The sequence below is a fragment of the Pezoporus flaviventris genome, unplaced genomic scaffold, assembly GCF_033815535.1.
Source record: "Pezoporus flaviventris isolate CSIRO_AGI_PZ_B2104156 unplaced genomic scaffold, CSIRO_AGI_Pfla_v1 ptg000001l, whole genome shotgun sequence".
NCBI lineage: Eukaryota > Metazoa > Chordata > Aves > Psittaciformes > Psittacidae > Pezoporus > Pezoporus flaviventris.
The window spans coordinates 34,430,113-34,448,189 of record NW_026892549.1 but is presented as its reverse complement, the minus strand read 5'-3'; the positions used below and the strand labels follow the sequence as shown (position 1 = coordinate 34,448,189).

The window sequence follows — 18,077 nt, the reverse complement described above, 5'->3', positions numbered from 1 at the left end:
AGCAAAGGAAAAGAGGAGCAGTTTGGAGGAGTTCTGCAACTAGCAGCACCTCGCCACCATTATGGTGGGAATTAGTGGAGATAATTTCAAGAAGCTGGGACCCTCTGTGATGAGAGATCTTCCCAGAAATACTGCTGAATTACTTTTTCATCTTCCTTGTTGCTGAACTTAGAGCAGATGTTCAAATGAAAAGGATATCTATCTATATGCTGGGAATATTCCCCCAACACATATTACCTGTGTTTCAAATAATCGTGAATATGATCAGAACCACCGCTTATGGAAGAAGTGGTCTGCAGACTGTACAGAGTTCATCTCCAGAAACCCTAGATCATGACTTCTGAATCTCAAAAATAACTTTACTTACATTTGAAGTAAGGATTGTGACAGTTATATATGATATGTATCATATCTGAATTCAAATTGAGCTGCTGCCAATAGCCAAAGCTGTGATACTTGAACAGAAATTCTTTTTTCAGAGATGTATGTGAAATATTACTTACTACTGCTCCAAATGTTGTCAGACTTTACACATAAAGAATGGAAAAGTTATGTCATTTGACAAAATATTGTAAGCCCAAGGTGCAGTTTGAAGTCTTACATTTTTTTTCAAGAATTGTTAGGTTTTTACGCTTTCATAAATAGCTATCTCTATTAATTCCTGTTATTTGTGAAAGTAAGGCATGCTTTTCAACACGGGACACAAGGCTTCAGGTACTTCTGTTCTTACAGGTGTGGAAATTGATTCCATATTTGCTTACAGTAGGTCACAACATCTTCAGTCTTGTTAAAGAATCTGTCCTACTTAACTATATCCCCGAATATAAAAAATTACTGATCCTGGGATAGCCTAAAATATGCAATATTGCATATATGCAATATATGCAAATATGTGTTATGTATGTGGAAATGTATGTAAAATACAAAAATACAGTAGATAATTTTCTCATTAGGGGCTTTCTTAATTTGTATTAATTTAGAGTGATATGGAATAGTTTAGCACAGCACATGTAGTGTGCATTGCATGAATGAGATTGAACGCTGCCGCACTCTGACAACACAATCTTTTTCTTCGTCCTTAAAGTTCATCTATATTAAATTGCTGCAGGAAAGAGGCCTTGCAACTTTTGTCCACCTTTGCCTTATTAATGAAGACTTTTACATTACTAAAGCTTTGGGTTTGTGCTTTGGTTGTTTGGGGCTTTTTTGATATTTTGGTTTTCTCCTCTGGAGCTGGAAGTAATAAAGATGTGACTAAGCATGTATTTGCAACTCAGTTACTTGACCTTTCTACAACCCACAGCTACCACTAATGCTGCTTTGTAATGGAGACATTATCGTTTATTTAAATCTTGATTAGGAAACAATTATAAGTAGCGTTTTAGTGTAGCAGTAAATTGATGCAGCCTTTAATTCGTACTATAGATTGAGTGGATAAGCTTTCTGACTGTAATTAGAGTGAATTATAATGACTTCAGTTGGTTGTCTTGCCACCAGTGGAGTAGGGCCTATGACTGTTTCTTCACATTTATTTCTTTAGTTCACTCTTGATTTTATATTGCTGTTAAATGCTGTTTTTTAAGTCAGTACAAAATGGAGTTACACTTACAGTTGAAGGATACATATTTTGTATTAATAAAAGAGGAGCTTTTGGAAATAACCTGGCACCTTAGCAACACTGTGCGGCTATGCTGTTTCTTTACAATTCAAGCGACAGAACTGCTCTTAATAAAGTTGGAGATAGATATTTTCATGCCTGGTTTAACAGTGTAAATGGAGAGCTTTTTTTTTTTTGCGTATAATTAAATGTTAGACACAAATGGTTATTTTCAGTACCATTTAGTTTTTATATATATTGTGAATGTTGCACAATGTTCCTTCTTATGTTTCTCCAACGTATTGTTTTCCTTATATGCTATCTCTCTGGGTTTTGGGGGGTTTTTTGTTTGTTTGTTTGCTGGTTGTTTTTTTTTTTGGGGGGGGGGTGTTTCTTTTGTTTCTTTTGTCTTTTCTACACATTTTCTTTAAAGATACACTGCTTGATTAAATGTAAGTGTAGCAGCATCTCCTTTGAGAAAGGGAACTTCTTTTGAAATGCCTTGTAAAAACATACTAATCTACTTTATTTGAGAGTAAAATACATGTATTTAAGTTTTATATTGGGTATTGAACACTCAGTGGAATCATTAAGGGTAACTTTTTTATACTTTGCTGGCCGTTCCTCCCTTGATGTACCGAATGTTTTTCACTTTAGGCGTAGAAGTGTTCTGTATGTCACAGTGCTCTGTAAGCACAGAATTAAATATGACTACTGAAGAGAAAAAAATGGCAAAAAATAATATATGAGGTGTGCTAATTTTGTCGTTTGGTTTTTTTTTGTTTTCTGTCAATCTGCAGTGGATGATCCAGAGCCCTTACAAGGCTGCAACTTTCTTTGGATGCATTGGCAAAGATAAGTTTGGAGAGATCTTAAAGAAGAAGGCTGAAGAAGCTCATGTGGATGCCCATTACTATGAGCAGAGTGAAGAACCAACAGGAACTTGTGCTGCCTGCATCACTAGTGATAACAGGTCAGGGGCCTCTGATATTTTCCAAAATATAAATGCAATCAGTATAGTGCGCAGAGCCTCATTTGTTTGAAATATTTGGCCTTGAAAAGTTATGATCTGAATGATAAAGTATTAGCACAGTTTGAGATAACACAGGACTGCCTGCCTCATAGTTCGGGCCTGGGCAGTATTAATACTTTTAGAGAACAGCAGTTGCATTATGGCAGAAAAATGTGAGATAATAATATACTACTTCTTTCTGAACTTTATAGCTTCCAGTTGCTCTGCAGAGAGAAAAAATGTGGGAGACAAAAGTTGGTTAACAGGTATGCTTATGCAGCCTATGTGAAAGCTGATTGGCATGTGATGCATATACTTGATTGGCAAATGAGGACTGTACTTCAGGTGATAATGTGTTTAAAGAGGATAGATGTCAGCGTATAGCCTAATTGAAAGGGTTAATTTGATTTTATACAAGAAGAAGAAAAAAGCTTGCTTTTTTGTGTTTTTGGTTTTTTTTTGCTGTTGCAGTTCATCTAATAACTGTAATTCTGTGTGTCTGCATCTTAACAATTTCTTCTGAATGCTTTCAAGTGCTATTTTTTAAGGTAGTCTTTCCTATATACAAAAATCACTTCTCCAGAACTCTGTTCAACCTTTTTTGTATTTGTAGATGATTAACAGTGGTCTTTGTGCTATTTTGCATGGTTTCAGAGTATTCCACAACTAAGAGCCCATTTATAGAGTGATTTATTTTTGGTATTGTAATAAGATTAATAAAAACAAGAATTTCAGGGAGAGATGGTGAAGACAAGAGGCATTTGTCTTGAGCATGGTCCTTTGCTTTCTTCTTTCTCCCTCCACCCACAAAATTCAAACTTATGTACTGCTACTTTGCTTCTTACCTCCTGACAATTTTTCAAAGGTTTCAAAACTAGCCAGTCAAGTCTGCCATAATCTTGAGATGTTTCCGGCACAAACCAACCCTCCCTTATTTATGCCAATATCTAAATTTTCTGATACTTAGAAGTATGAGATAACACTCTGATAACTTTGAAGTTAGATGAGGTTTTTCAGAGCCATGTCTAGCTAGGTTTTGAATATCTCCAAGGATGGAGGTTGCACAACTTCTCTGGGCAAACCTGTTCCACTGATTGACCACTCTTCATGGGAGAAGTTCTGTTGTTACCCAGTTAGAATTTCCTTCTTCCAGCTTGTGGAATGTTCCTTCTTGTGTCCAAGTATAGTCTGACTTCATTTCCTCTGTAAACTTTCATTAGATATTTCAAGATGGTAGGGAAGTCTCCTCTTAGGTCCCTCTTCTTAAGGCTCAGCCAAGCCCTTCTTCATTTGTTAAGTGTTTCAGTCCCATAATATCTTAATGGCCCACTGCTGGACTCACTGCCTTATGTCAGTGTCTTCCTTTTAGTGAAAAGCTCAAAGCTGGACATGGAACTCCAGATGAGGTATGGAGACCAGAACAGTCTTTATTTTTTTCTGTTCTGAATATAAACTTCCTTTGTCCTGCTGGCTACGTGCTTGCTAATACAGACTAGAATGTGATTAACCTCCTCTGTGTGCACTGCCGACTAGTGTTCCAAGCCTGGTGCACCAGCACTTCCCCCTGTCCTTTTTTGCAAAGCTGTGTTGTATCCTGTCAACATTCAGCCTACATTGTTGCATTGGACTCACTACATTGTAGTTGCATGAGTTTTCATTTGCCTTTAAGTCTTCTGCCAGCCCAATTCTCCAGGCTGTTGAAGATCCACTGAATGACAGACAGCTATGTCCTCCAGCTTATCAACCTGTCCCTCCCAATTTAATGTCATACACAATGTCTTACTCTCAGGAATGAAATGTACATACTCAGTGGGGGAAGGAAATTCATTCATCTTCATCTGGAGTTTTGACATTAATTATGCCTACATACTTCTCCCTTCATCTCCAGCATCCATATTCAGTTTTTCAAAGAGAAGACGAGCAATAAAGATATTTCTGCTTTGTGATTCTCTCTGTCTTTAGTCACATAGTGTCTGTGTATGCATCCTGTAGCAATCATAATTTCCTAGATGACACAATGGGAAACTGAAATCAAGGCTGTCAATAGACATACATCGTGAATTCAGGAAAAATATTTGTATCTTTTGCTGTACATTTCAATGAAATTTAAAAGTTTAGGTAAATTTATTAATAAAAATGTCTGCAAGTACTTCTGTAACTTATTAAGCAGCATATCAAATGTTTGCTCAAATACTAGAGACAGTGGCTTCATCTAAATCGCTGTTTCAGAGCATTCTTGAGGATGTGCAGGGAGTATGACTTATTTCCCTCAGGAGACAGAAAAAAATGGACAGTGGATGCTACTAAAGACTTCATTGTGCAACCCACCCTCTTACAGTGAGAGCAAGTTTGTTCTTCATCTTTAATTATCCTCTGATTGTTTCTTGATTTTTAGAATTTTCTATATTTGTAAGAAACACTTCAACCTGGCCCCAGTTCATACCTCTATTTATTGATTAGTCTCTTGTCCCAGTTGAGGTACATTCTAACTTCCTTCTTCAGGTGATTCAGTTTTCTTGTCTCTTTTGGAGATGCTGGCTAATAGCTCTCTGGTATTCCCAGTGAGTGGCTGTGTACATTTATGTTCCAGGTGCCTTATGTGAATGTTTCTTTTTTTCTGCTAAGTCTGTCTAGCTTTTTACAGGGAAGGGTTCTGAGCTAATTTGTGATCACCATTTTGAATTCTCTAGCTTAGCAGTACTAACACGCTTTGTTTTCGTAGAGCTTTTCAAGAAAATCCTAACACCCGATTAAACTCTAAAGTAGTACCCACACTTTGTGACTTTGATTTGTGTGTTCTGCTCAGAAATACCTGCATGCACAGAGTCCCCATTAAGCTGTTTGATTTGAAACACTCTGGCTGTCTCCAATTATGGTATTTCATTGAAAAAACATCTACCTTCTCTGTGGCCCACATGTTGAACTTAGTGCTGTCAGAGTTACAGTTTTAGTTTGGAAAATCCTGGTGCTTTGCCTTCAGTGTAATGATCTATTATTACACATCATGTGCAGAGCATCTCTGCAGTTGGATGTAGCCAGAGAGCTAGGTTTACAGTTTCAGGGGCATGTGGTAAGTGAAAGGAAACATACAGAAAGTCTTTGCTTAGTTTACTGGAACATAATTGCTTTTCACTTAGCAACATACGTAGGCAGACAAGAATTTTCCAGTTAGGTCCTTGATGGATATTTAGGATTTGCCAAAACTGAAAGATTTAATTTGCTTTTTAAATTTGGTTTACAGAAAATTACCAGAGTTATGCGTGTCTTTCTTGGATTTACTTGGTTCTCTAGTGGATTTCTTGTAATTAAAATTATAATATTCATCAAGGCTGAAACTTCTGGCACCGTTACTTGTACTGCTTTGAGAGACTTGATCTATTGATTTATAAATTTTAAATTTATTTTATTTTCAAAATTCACATTAGTTCTCATTGCCTTTAGGCTTTAGAATTAAAGAGATGAGCCCCAAGAGTATTCCTGGGTTGAAACAACACAGAACTGTGCTATGTATTTTGACATATTCAGAAAAAGTCTAACTTTTTGGTTTAATACACTTGATCTGTTTAACTTACAGGGGTTGTCAGTGATGAGTGCTTTGGAAAGTTTAAAGGGAGACTTGGTTGCTGTCTTCGTAAGGGATTCTGTTGGGCTTTGTTATTTTTTTTTTTATTTTATTGAATAGGACAAAGAGAAATGGTAATAGTGAAAAGATGCTGTTTGAGGTGGAATAAATTTCAAGAATTCCTAGTGTAGTTTGCTCCTAACACCTGCACATGGCATAACTTGGTAGAAGCAGATTACCAATTCGCTCTGATGCATTGGATTGTAGTAGCTTTTACATTGAAAAGGGTTATACCTACAACATCAGTTGTATGCACATTGGAGAAGGCAAAAGTTTTCAATAGCCATAGGTTGTATGTGTAATTACATGTTATTTATCTGGCTAATATACTTAAATATCACAAATCAATGATGTGTTTATATTAAAGGTGCATCCTATGACTATTAAATCATGAAAATTAAATTTAAAACCCTCTATGTAAGCATGAAAATGTCTGTTTGTCAAATTCCCTTCACTAAATATTGGATGTTATAAAACTTTATCGTAATAAAAGTGCACAGATGGATTTGGTCATCATAGCCAGAGTGCAGAGCTAGTGTATAACCATCTTTTTATGACCTGTTTTTAGGCGTGTGTCTATAACTTTTGTGTGTTTCATAACGTGGAATAGAATGGCTGAAGAGGAGAATTTAAAATAGAGTGTATCTTACATCTAACAAACTAAATATGATACAAGTGTCTTTGTTCTTGCTAGTGGAAGCTGTGGAAGTTTTGTCCCATGACTTGTGTTATAACTTGTTAAGTAAGAATGAAGTACAGATGAGGTTTTGGTAGTTTTCCAGTAATGCACAGCTAAGCCAAATGTTTTTTTAAACAGTTCATCATCTAAAAGTAGCAATGGAACCCTTTGTCATTTGCTAAAGGAAAATATGAACCTAATGGGGGGGGTGCGGGGGGGGGAATCCAAACAAACTGCTTTTTAAATAATATAACTGTAAAATATAATAAATATATATATATATATAAAGGCAAGACATACATATGCATCAGTGTTTGGGTTCTAGTGAGGAAAAAATAGTTTTGAGAAGATAAACTGTAGTAGCTACTTTCCTTTAGGTGTTAGTTATTAGATGAGTTTTAATGAAAATCTGCAGATGCTATACCATACAGAGGGGCTTGATAACAAAATTCAGCAAAGGTTGATTCTAAGCAAATGAAGGCACATGAACAGTCTAATAGTGAAAGTTTGCATAAAGTATTTAGCTTTATTTAAAATACATTACTTAAAATATAGTTTAAATGGTATTTAGTATATGACTTAAAATATTTAAATGTTAAAAAATTATCAAAGTTTATGTGGTTTATGGTGCTCTTTGTTAACTGTTTCTGTGTTCATTAACATCTTTGATTATCTTTGAGAAATTTGTTCTTCGTAAGAAATTTGCAGTAGTGTTAGTTATAGGGGATCTAATGCCTGACTTTTAATCACTTTCAGGTCTCTTGTAGCTAACCTTGCTGCTGCTAATTGCTATAAGAAGGAAAAGCATCTTGATTTGGAGAAGAACTGGAAGTTGGTGGAAAAGGCCAAAGTTTATTATATAGCAGTAAGTTCAGCTTCTTTCACATTACTGAAATTCGTGTTAAACATTGTGAGGTCTAAGCAATGAGGATGTTTGTTGCATAATGGTTTTGGATGATTTTGTAGGAATACAATGAAAGAATGTGACTGCTTCAGTTTCAGTGTAGTTTGATTTCTTTGAATTTAAATGTACAAATGTGGAAGTATGTTTGAGTTGTGTGCTTTCTTAAGTTTGTGGGAAAAATCATAAGAACTGAATGTATTTTCAGAGCTTTTGTAGTAATGCATCAAATTTACATTTCACATTTTCTAGTAAATTGTTGTGAAGGATGCACAAATTATGTAGAAAAACACTATTAGCATAATTATTCACTGCAAACAGTTTGAGCTTATTTGTGTGAACAATCTTAATTGCTATTTATTCCATAGTAATTACTATGGCACCTTATAACTCAATATTTCAGAAACAATGATTGTGACAAATTTCTTGAATGTGGGCGGTGGGGCAAACTGATTTTAATGATGAAATCTTACTCCTGGAATAAAGGGGGTTTGAGGATGGGGCATTAGCAGATTCACAATTAGTATTCTTTTTTTTGTCATCCAGAATTAATCAAGCCAGATTAGTGTGTTTGTGTAGATTACATCTTGGCTAAATAGGAGTGGTGAATTTGTTTTCATCTTGCTCCCAAGTTGATATGACTGATCAAAATTAGCAAACATCTATGACAGATTAAAACTGCGTAACGTGCATGTAATAATATGGATTCCCTACGACAGCTGCTTCCATTCCACTACCTGAGCTATGCAGGAACAGCTGGTAAGAAGTGTAAAAAATTGATTATCTAGGAGGAACAAGTTCATTGAAAATACAGTTATTTCTTTTAGGTAGTGTTAATGTCTCCTACAGCCTGTTAGTGTGCACTGCTGTAGGCTTTACATGGTTGTTATTGATTCTTGTGTATGGCCAAGACTGCCCCTTTATAACTGTCAAAAAATACTTATAACCTTCTCAGTGCACAAAGAAAATACATCCCACTGTTCTGACCATATGTTTGTGCTGCAGTTGAAAAAACACATCGGTGTATTGTATACTCACTTTTTATTTCTGTTTTTCAAGTGTTCTGAGTTTTTTCTTTCCCAATAATTATACCTCAGTCTGTTCCAGATACCATGCTTAGGAATTAATGCTATTGGCTAAATAAATACCGAAAGGCTAAGAGTATAGTTAAATGAAGAATGTTATCAAATGTCAGATGTTATCAAAAGCGATGCTGCACTACTAAGTTGGTTGTTTGTTGGTTTGGGTTGTTGGGAGGGGGGTTGTTTATTTTTGATGGGTTTTTTTGTTTGTGTTTTAGTTTGTTGGTTGGTTTGTTTTTTATCTTACCGTGCTTATTTATAATTACCAGTCAAGGTATGATCTGATGCAATTTAGATAAACTAAACTTAGAGGAGAGCTCCAGGATAAATGGGAAACATTACACGAGGTGAACAACGGCGTGTTTTTTTTTTTAAGATATAGCCTTCATCTTATTTTAGCTCTGAAGCCAGTCTTCTGTGTTCAGTCAGTTTGATCACTTGAATTTTGTCTAGATGATGCAGTACGCTGATTTTCATATATATTAAAAGCTGTTCTTCAGGTGCCAGTCCTATGACATCCAAGCTTTGACTAAGAGAAGTATTGTACTAAACTGAAAATAAACCCCAAGATGTTCATATGTTAATGATTAAATAAATAATACTGAAGTGGTAATAAATTGTGCTGGATATTTTCAAAGTGGAATTCAGATTAGGGAAGCATCTAACTGCAGGAGGATATCTGTTAGGTAAAGAGTCTGGTTCACACCTGTAGCAAAAAACACCCACTCAGGTGGGTTCTTCTAAGAGATTTCTAAGACTGTTGTAATTTAAGATCGCAGGTGGCACATGTAACTCCTTACAGAAAGGAGACAGTGTGTAGAACCATACATGCTCATGCTAAAGTACATTCATATCCTTTTCCTTCATTTATCTTCTTTACTTGAAAGTTTGTAGCAGTTTACCACATTAAACAAAACCATGTAGTGAACAATTGCCATTCCTGAGGTACAGGGTAGCTCTCTGAGTCCTTGTCTACTGATGTCTGTCTTCACTTCAAGTCTTGTTACCTTCCTTGGCTTTGCACTGCGCATATGTTGCTTTTCATTTCCTTCTTTCTGTCCAACTGACACCTATTTATTGGATTGCACTAGAATGTATGTAAGTGACAGATACTTATTCTGGAAATCTGTGTCCTAAGATTATAGAACAATCTATTTTCTTGGCAGAGCAGGGCAGTTGTTGCTTTAAGACAGGTCTGTGATATTCTTTGGTCATCTGTATGTGCTTCCTAGAACAGATAATATGCTTTTCAGTGCAGCATTGAACAGAATGGTCCTCAGATGAAACTTAGCTCTGAAATCTAATCAATTTACAGAGGAAGGAGTAAGTACAAAAGAAAAGATAGTGAAGCCGTGACAGAGGCCTTAAAGACAACTTCTGTTACCATGAATGAACACAATACATTTATTTTAGCCATCTGGTAATCAGATCCGGCAGACAAATTGGAGAAAGACTAGCAAAGAATAGGACCCTGTAAATCACAGATAGAAGCAAAATACAGAGGCTGCCCCAGCTTTCTCAAAGATAGTAAACTTTAAAGGTGTATTTTAATCCTTTAAAATTACTCTACTTTGTATCATTTAAGATAGATTGCATGTGCTGTCAAACTCTATGAAATTTCTTTCCCTTCTCCAGATATAATTCATATACTTGCAGTAATTTCTACCATTGACATCATATCTTCCTGTCTGTCATATTCATTTCACTGTGGATCAGCTAGCTGTGCTAGCTGTGGTGTCTGATTAGAATTCACTGTGAGGGATTTTATTTGGTTCCTACTGGGGCTAGAATATGTCTCTTCCTCAGACATTTTCCTTGTTTCAGAATAAGTTGAGACTTACGATAAGACTAAACATTGTAATTCTGTTTGTGAAATTGTGAATGGGACACAACCTGATGTGAAAAGATGTTAATTTTTTTTCTTTTTCTTTCTTTCTGTGAATTTATGCTTTCTGTCAGGACTTGCCGTTTAGAATTCTTATCTATTAGAGTTGCATCTTACAAACTTGCGTGATGAAACTCCACATCTCCACACCTTGTTTGCCTTATTTTCAGAGGCGTTTACTAAACTGCTGCTAGTACTCTTATTTACGTAGGGATCTCTAAGTTAAATTCTATAACATGTACTCGGTTGTGGGGGGTTTTTGTTTTTTTAGATCATCAATATCTTCAACACCAGCTGTAATCTATGGAAGTTGCTGGTCCTCATTTTCTTTGACATTTCACACAAACATTTCAACATTTTCAGTGCAACTTGCAGCATATAGCTATTGATTTTCATATCTTACAAAGGCTTGGGTACAAAGATTTTTTTTTATTGTTAATGTTTTTGATTAAAAACATAATCCACTTAAGAGAAAAAAAAACTAAGGGGAATTTCAGTTGTTATTTGACTCCATTAACCACCTCTGTGTTACTCTGTAAGGAATTTTGCACTTGTCCTTTCTTAATGGGAAGAAAATGGAAAAGGGAGGAAGAAACAGCTTTATTGCATTAAAAGCTGCACTTAACCTTGTGAAATCTTAACTTTGTGAAAACTGACACTGCTTGCTCATACAGACAGCTGAATTTTAACTTTCTGCTTGTATTTGAGCATTATTGCTCCAAGCGCAGTGCTTCCCAGATGTGTGTTCTCTCTTGTTCCAGTTAGCCATCTTTATTTCTGCCAATTATTTAGCTTTACTCAATTTGTTCTTCAGTCCAACACCTGCATTCATTTTATGTTTGCAGTTGGAGGCATTAGATGGGTGAAACACTCTCACTTGACGCCAATATTATCTTGTGCTGAAGTAATAAATGTGTTCTTGAAAGTTCCTTCTGTGCTTTGGGTTTTCTTGTTGGTTTGTTGGTTGGTTTTTTTTTTAGAAATACTTTCCTGTACTAAGCATATGAAATGGCAGGATTGACTGCAGTTAGGTACCTGGTCTGTAGTAACTTGAGTCTTAGCTTAGAATGGATCGGTTAAGTCGCTCCCAAAAACCAAACAGATCTTCCTTTAATAACATGCTTGTCTCTTTTCTGTACAAAGGAAAATAGTAGATTGTTGTTTAGGGACTGTATTTGAATTTGGTTTCTGAGGGTATAGTTTTTGTGCTTAAAGCACTGGTGTTATAAGTAATGTCTTTCAAAGCTTTTCTCATTAGCATTTACGTAGACTCCTTGCCTAGTCATTTCATATAGGTATGGCATTGCTGATGCTCATGCTTACCTGTGTCCATTAAAGAGAAGTGGGAACATTTTTACAACATACTTTATGCATTTTGATCTCTTGTCTTAACTATTTGTATTTACAGTGCCTGAATACTTCAGCTCCTGTGCTTCCTATTGTGGGTAGAGGGTAGAGGAGCAATGAAGCTTTTATGTAGCACTAAGACTTATTTATGTGCAGCGGAATTTTGGCTTGTTCGCTTTCAGTATTGTCATACAACCTTCTTTTCAGAGAAGATAAAGCTTTCACTCAGCTTTGCATGGGCTGTTGTTATTTCACAGTCTGTAAAAGTTTAAACCATTCCCTTCTCCTACTTCCATGTAGCAAATAGGAGAAATTTCTCAATGGTGATGCCCTTCAGCTGTACCACATTAAGTATAAAAGTATTAAATTTTATAATACTGCTTAGATTTGTTATCCCACAGTTAACTTATATTCACCACCTTCAGCATCTCTTTTGTGTTTACGGAGTTAATGGCAAGTGTAGTTTATTTTGATGTTAATGATAGTTCTGATCAAGGCCAGGTATTCTGGTCAAGTAGGAAATGTGTTGCAGCATGTCGTAACGAACCCAGTGTAACCCACGTATCTGCAGAAGGAAAAGTTTTTAAAGCTCCAACCACCCTGGTATGTTTCAACAAATACTGTGGTATTTTTATTTTTTTTTTTTTTCTAATGCCTAGGTGCTTGTCTAAGCAGAGAGACAGTGTGGTGGTGTAGTGGGCTTGATGGCAGAATTATCTGGTTTCAGCATGAGTGTCAAAACATAAGCTTGATGTCAGCAATGTATGGCAAAGCTTAAATAACATTCTACAGTATTTTACTTGGGGTTTGGCTATTCTACTTGAAAAAAAAATGCTGATCATTATAACAATGTAAGTAGAAATGAAATTTCTTTTGTGCTGTCTCCTCCTTTCAGAAACAAATTCAATGAAGGCATTTTTATTGTAATTTACTGCTATGATAAGTATGATAATTTACAGTGGATTGTGATAGTTTTTCTTTTTTTTTTCTTTTGTCTGTGTGTGCATCATGGGAAACAAGAGATGTAGACACTGGCAGGAATCAAAATATCCCCTAAAAAAAGACATTTGTTTGAATAACTCCACAATAGCTTTTTTTCCATTGATAACTTCTGCCATAGTGCTCTGGCATCAGTATGTATGCCATTTGACATGCAAAACTATTTCTCACAATAATGAATAGGTTTTATGGCCAGGAAAATGCCATTCTGAATGTCTTAATCATAAAAAAGAACCTTTGGCTAGCAACAGTTAGTTGTGTCCATTTTTGCTGGCCTGGGATAACATCACCTTCCTGAAACCCACCATCCTGAGAGACTGTATTTTCCGGAAGGTATAGCTGAAGTGTGATGCATTTGTTGTGGACACATGATAGGTGCTCTAACTAATCAGGAAGCAAATCAGCCATTTACTGGCTTCCAAAATAAATATGGGAAAAATACTCTCATAAATACAGAATTTCACAGCTTCATTTCTTGCATCAAAATGGAAAAAAAAAAAGAGCTTTGTCTAAACTGCACCAAGCATGTGTTATGTCATTCTGTGATGTCTTCAGGATGCGGTGTGCATTATGCTACCATTTTAGGTATAAGTTCTCATGCATAGACAATTTTACCAGAGTTTTCTCAAGTGATTTATATGAAAAAGTGAATTAGAAACTTTTTTTGCCTATTTTTGGTGAAGTTTGATTCTCAGGGTGTCATTCTTCAAGGATGAATGCTTTGTACTTTATGCAGAAAAATATATCATCAACTTTCAAGAAAGACTGTACCTCTTTTTCTCTTAATAAGAAACCACTGTGGATCTGTCTAACATCATAAAAATATTTATTTCTAAATGTTCACCTCTCTCTTATTTATTATATTTATTTATATGAAGAATATACGTTTTCCTTCTTGTCATTCTCCTCCTGCCCCAGTAGCCTTTAAATTGCAGATAGACTTCTTCAGCACAGTAATTAGTGAAGCTCAGTCATCGCTCCTTTTATCATGTGATTTTTGGGTGTTTTTCAGAAGAATGCATTATTAGAGCACTTACACAGCCAGTCTAGCTGCAACAGCCAGGCAGCAATAGCAGTGCCATTTTTCACAAAGAAAATGTTGAACAGGAGCCAAATGTTTGGTGGCAGAGTCTGTTGCTAGGAAATCAAGTTCCCGAGGCGATTAATGACAAAGCAAGCAATAACAAGAAGGCAGAATTACAGATTTAAAAGAGAGGGAGAAAAAAGTGGTTGGTGTTATAATTACCCAAAGAAATCCGTACTCATTAAATTGGCTGTTTTTATGATTGACTTTAATTGGAGGTTAGCTCAGATATTTAGCTCCTTTCCCACCCCTTTAAACACACACATGCACATAATCTGTAGAACTGCAGACTTGTTTTTCTAAGCATTGAGAGGAGCTTGCCCTGTAATTTGATCCCCACTGACAGATGCATTTTCTATGCTGCCATTTTGAATTAACCTATTGTGCAACAATTTTCCTCAGCTCTGTTGAATAAAACATCAAGTCTTATTACCTCAGATGGATTTGATAGAGTAAAAGAATGTACTTCTAGCTGAAGTAGACTATTTGCAATGAGTTCAGTGATTTGAACTCTGCCAACAAGCACCAATAATTTGTGATGTATACTTAAAGAATGAAAGAGAGAAGAGCCACGTGGGGGGTCTTTTTGGCTGTATGAAGTTCAAACGCAAACCTCAGAGTAATATTGTTGTTTGTGCTCAGGTTATTCCCCAAGATCAAGCCTTTTTAGATAAAGCATGTTAACTAAGATTTTTGCCATTAAGCAGATTGGTTTTGAACTGGCGATTCTCTTACCCCCAGTGGTTATCCAAACTGTCAGGCTACTGCAGGATTAGAAAAATAAAAATCAATCCCCTCTCCCAGAAACCCCAACAGTTGGATTTTTCCTCCGAGATTTCTTTTGTGAAGAGAAATTTTCCCTTGTAATGTTAAACTGGAATAAATGTTGTTTTGAAATGATTTAAAATTCCAAATAATTTGTATCCTGTGCTAAGGGAAGAACAGGTTTTCACCTTATTCACTTTTCTCCCCAATCAGAAAAACTTATACAGTCGATTCAACAAAATTTTGGCACAGAAATGGGGATGAAACTGACCCTGACATTTAAATCCCGTCATGTTTCATCGATCATGTTCAAGACAATATTCCCTACTTGCAGCCAGTGATAAGTGAAAAAATATCCTTTTACAGTACCTGTAAGTGAACATATAGAAGCTAACTCTAAAAGCTAAGCGATGCCATAGCTCTCCAAATTCGTAATCAAACAGTGAAACAATAGAACTGCGTGTATTCTGTCCAACAATACCCACATTACTAATCAGATGCCAATGCCAAGCTGTCTGCTTTGTTAAATACCCAGCTTCCCTGAGGCAACAAAACAGCTGCTATAACTACTATGAAATTTGGTAGCTCAATCTATTTTTGCTACCCTTGGGCTGTCAACCTACTGTTAATTCAGACCACCCCAATTGGTACACTTTAGGGATTTTTTTTCAAAGTGTTTGTAATTAAAATGATAAAACATCATTATTACTCCAAAGATGTTGTGTGCTTTGCATTTGACAGATACCTACAGAGATAAACCCAGCAAGTAATTTTCATTGACATAATGGTTGTGATTGCATTACGTTTTTAAAAGTATATTGCTTTTTTTTTTTTTTTCTTTGGCGGGGGCGGGGAGAGGAAAGGGCATGCTTTTATTTCATTAGTAGAATTTGTAAATCTGTTGAAATACTAAATAAGTCTCTTGGTTGCGAACTACTTGTCTGCAAAGGTTGAAGCAGGCTTTGTAGCAGTCTGAGAAGAGGCATTCACCAGGGCCAGGGACCCGCTGCGCTGCCCGCACACCACTGCAGAGACCTCTGTTCCAGATGCCTCTACCTTTAGGGACAGTGGGTCTCAAATTAGATGTAAAGTCTGGACAGACTTAACACACCATTTACATGTAAATTAAAAAAGAAAGCCTTCATAATCTAAGGGGTGAGGGAAATTTTTACTGCAGATCCTCTTGCGTGTCAGTCTGTAATAGATGTTCTCTTTATTAGAGCACAAGAATTTTGTCTGTTACCATGTCAACTTTTTAGAGCAAAATCTCAAAACTAAAGCAGCAGCAAATAGAGGAATTCAAAGCTCCGACTGAAGCCAGTATTGGTTCCATCTTGAATTATTTTTCGTTTCAGTACTTCTGTTAAGGCTTAAAAAGAATCATTAATTTAAGACTGTTCCCTGAAACTGGAATTTGTGAATTTTTCTCATTTGAGGTAGCTTGCTTATTGTGAATGCTGACTACCAAAATTTATATTAAATTGGTAATTTAATATAAATTTCTATGCCAAACTATGACATCTCCACTAACACATGGAGATGTCATAGTTTGCATCGCCCTGGAATATAAATCTTTGTTTCTGTCATCAGTTGCTACATTAAAAGGACCGCATACAAATACTATAGCAATTGTGCTCTGTTTTACATGAAAAAGGTTAATTTTTTAACAGAAAAAACTATGTGCATATGTGTAACTTGGGAGCTATATTAAGCTATTTATGGTAGCCCATTCCTTGGTCTGAAGTCGAAATGATAGTTTCAGTTATCATTTGTGTGTTTAATGGGGACAGTGCACAAACTTCTTTTTTTTTCCCCCATGCAAAAAGTTATGATTAATAATTCAGAATCATATAATCTTTTAGGTTGGAAAAGACCTTTCAGATCAATGAGTCCCACCACTGACCTTTGAATTGAGCACTCTGTTGTTTCAAAGACAGAAATTCTTGCACTGAAATTATAGAATGTTAAAATATGTATACATAGTACAATATACATATAATCTTCCTCTTAGCTCAAAGACTGGACTGTACTGAATGCCACTGGCCTACACTGTAGACTACAGGTGTTTTGAAATAGCAGAGGTTGCAAGGAGGATAGGAACCTGAGGGTTACTCTTTGATTCTGCAAGTAGTAACTATCTTTTTTAAAAGAAAAATGTTTTTACAGCATAGCTAATCATTATCCTAAAAATATGTCCATGAAATTTGCATTCTACAATGTGTTTAGCAATCGTGTGCTTAGAATAAAAAAGTATTTTTCAAAAATGCTTCTGCACAGATTTTCAATGATAATGTACTAAATGTGCGCATAGTATGCCTTACAGATTGGGCTTTCTACAACTTTGCGATAGATTCTTTGGCCCTTTAGGAAGTAGAAGAGGTGAGTCCTGTGAACCCTATATGTCACCAGGTTTATTTGAAACAGGAATTGACTAATCCCCAAAACAGGCTCTGAACGTTCATTTGTAAGAGACTATGGGACATAAGACAGATCCTGGATTGGCTTTGGTGCAGCACAGGAAAAGACTTTTCTGCTTTTGTAAGTGACATCTGCTTTAGTTGAGATCTTTATGGTGTTTGCTGAGGTTCATTTTAAAAAATTGGAACTGTGCCCTTAAGGTAGGGCTGAGCATTAGTTGCAGGGCTAATGGTCAGTCAGCAGTGCAGCGGGTCACCTGCTTGCTAAATGTCCTTCAGACTGTCTGGTTTGCCAAAAGAAAGATCCTCCTTTTTCCTGGGTGGAATATTTAAGGAAATACTAATTCTCTGAATAAGTGCAGTTTTAGAAGAAATTCCAAAGTTGGAGAAACAGAGTTAGACACTGTTCCTTTCTGAGACCTATCCAGACCATCATGCTAGAAGGTAGGACTGACTGATGATGTCATTTTAACAGTATGAGCAAAACAAAACCACCAGTGTTAATCCTTGCAATGGTTTGACTTATACAAAAGCTAAGGGCAATTAGATTTTTGTCTATAATAGAAGGATTTTGCTGATGCAGCTGCTGTGGAAAACCCTCCTGGGGATTTACACTTCTGTCTAGCATAAGCACCCTAATGTGGAAACAGTTTATAACAGCTGCTATACTAGCAGAAATGCTCTCAC

The 18,077-nt window shown here is 36.1% G+C and overlaps 1 protein-coding gene across 7 annotated transcripts in view; it reads left to right on the top strand.

The window, feature by feature from the left end:
* The window catches only part of ADK (adenosine kinase), a 305,830-nt gene that overhangs the window by 146,385 nt on the left and 141,368 nt on the right, over positions 1–18,077 (top strand). For 4 of the 7 annotated variants that reach the window (XM_061451234.1, XM_061451185.1, XM_061451214.1 and 1 more), the window contains 3 exons: positions 2,398–2,570; positions 2,822–2,875; positions 7,667–7,775. In XM_061451234.1, coding sequence (XP_061307218.1) covers positions 2,398–2,570; positions 2,822–2,875; positions 7,667–7,775 — 336 coding nt within the window. The remainder of the gene's footprint in view (positions 1–2,397; positions 2,571–2,821; positions 2,876–7,666; positions 7,776–18,077) is intronic. The other 3 variants (XM_061451218.1, XM_061451225.1, XM_061451204.1) reach the window with 1 other exon arrangement.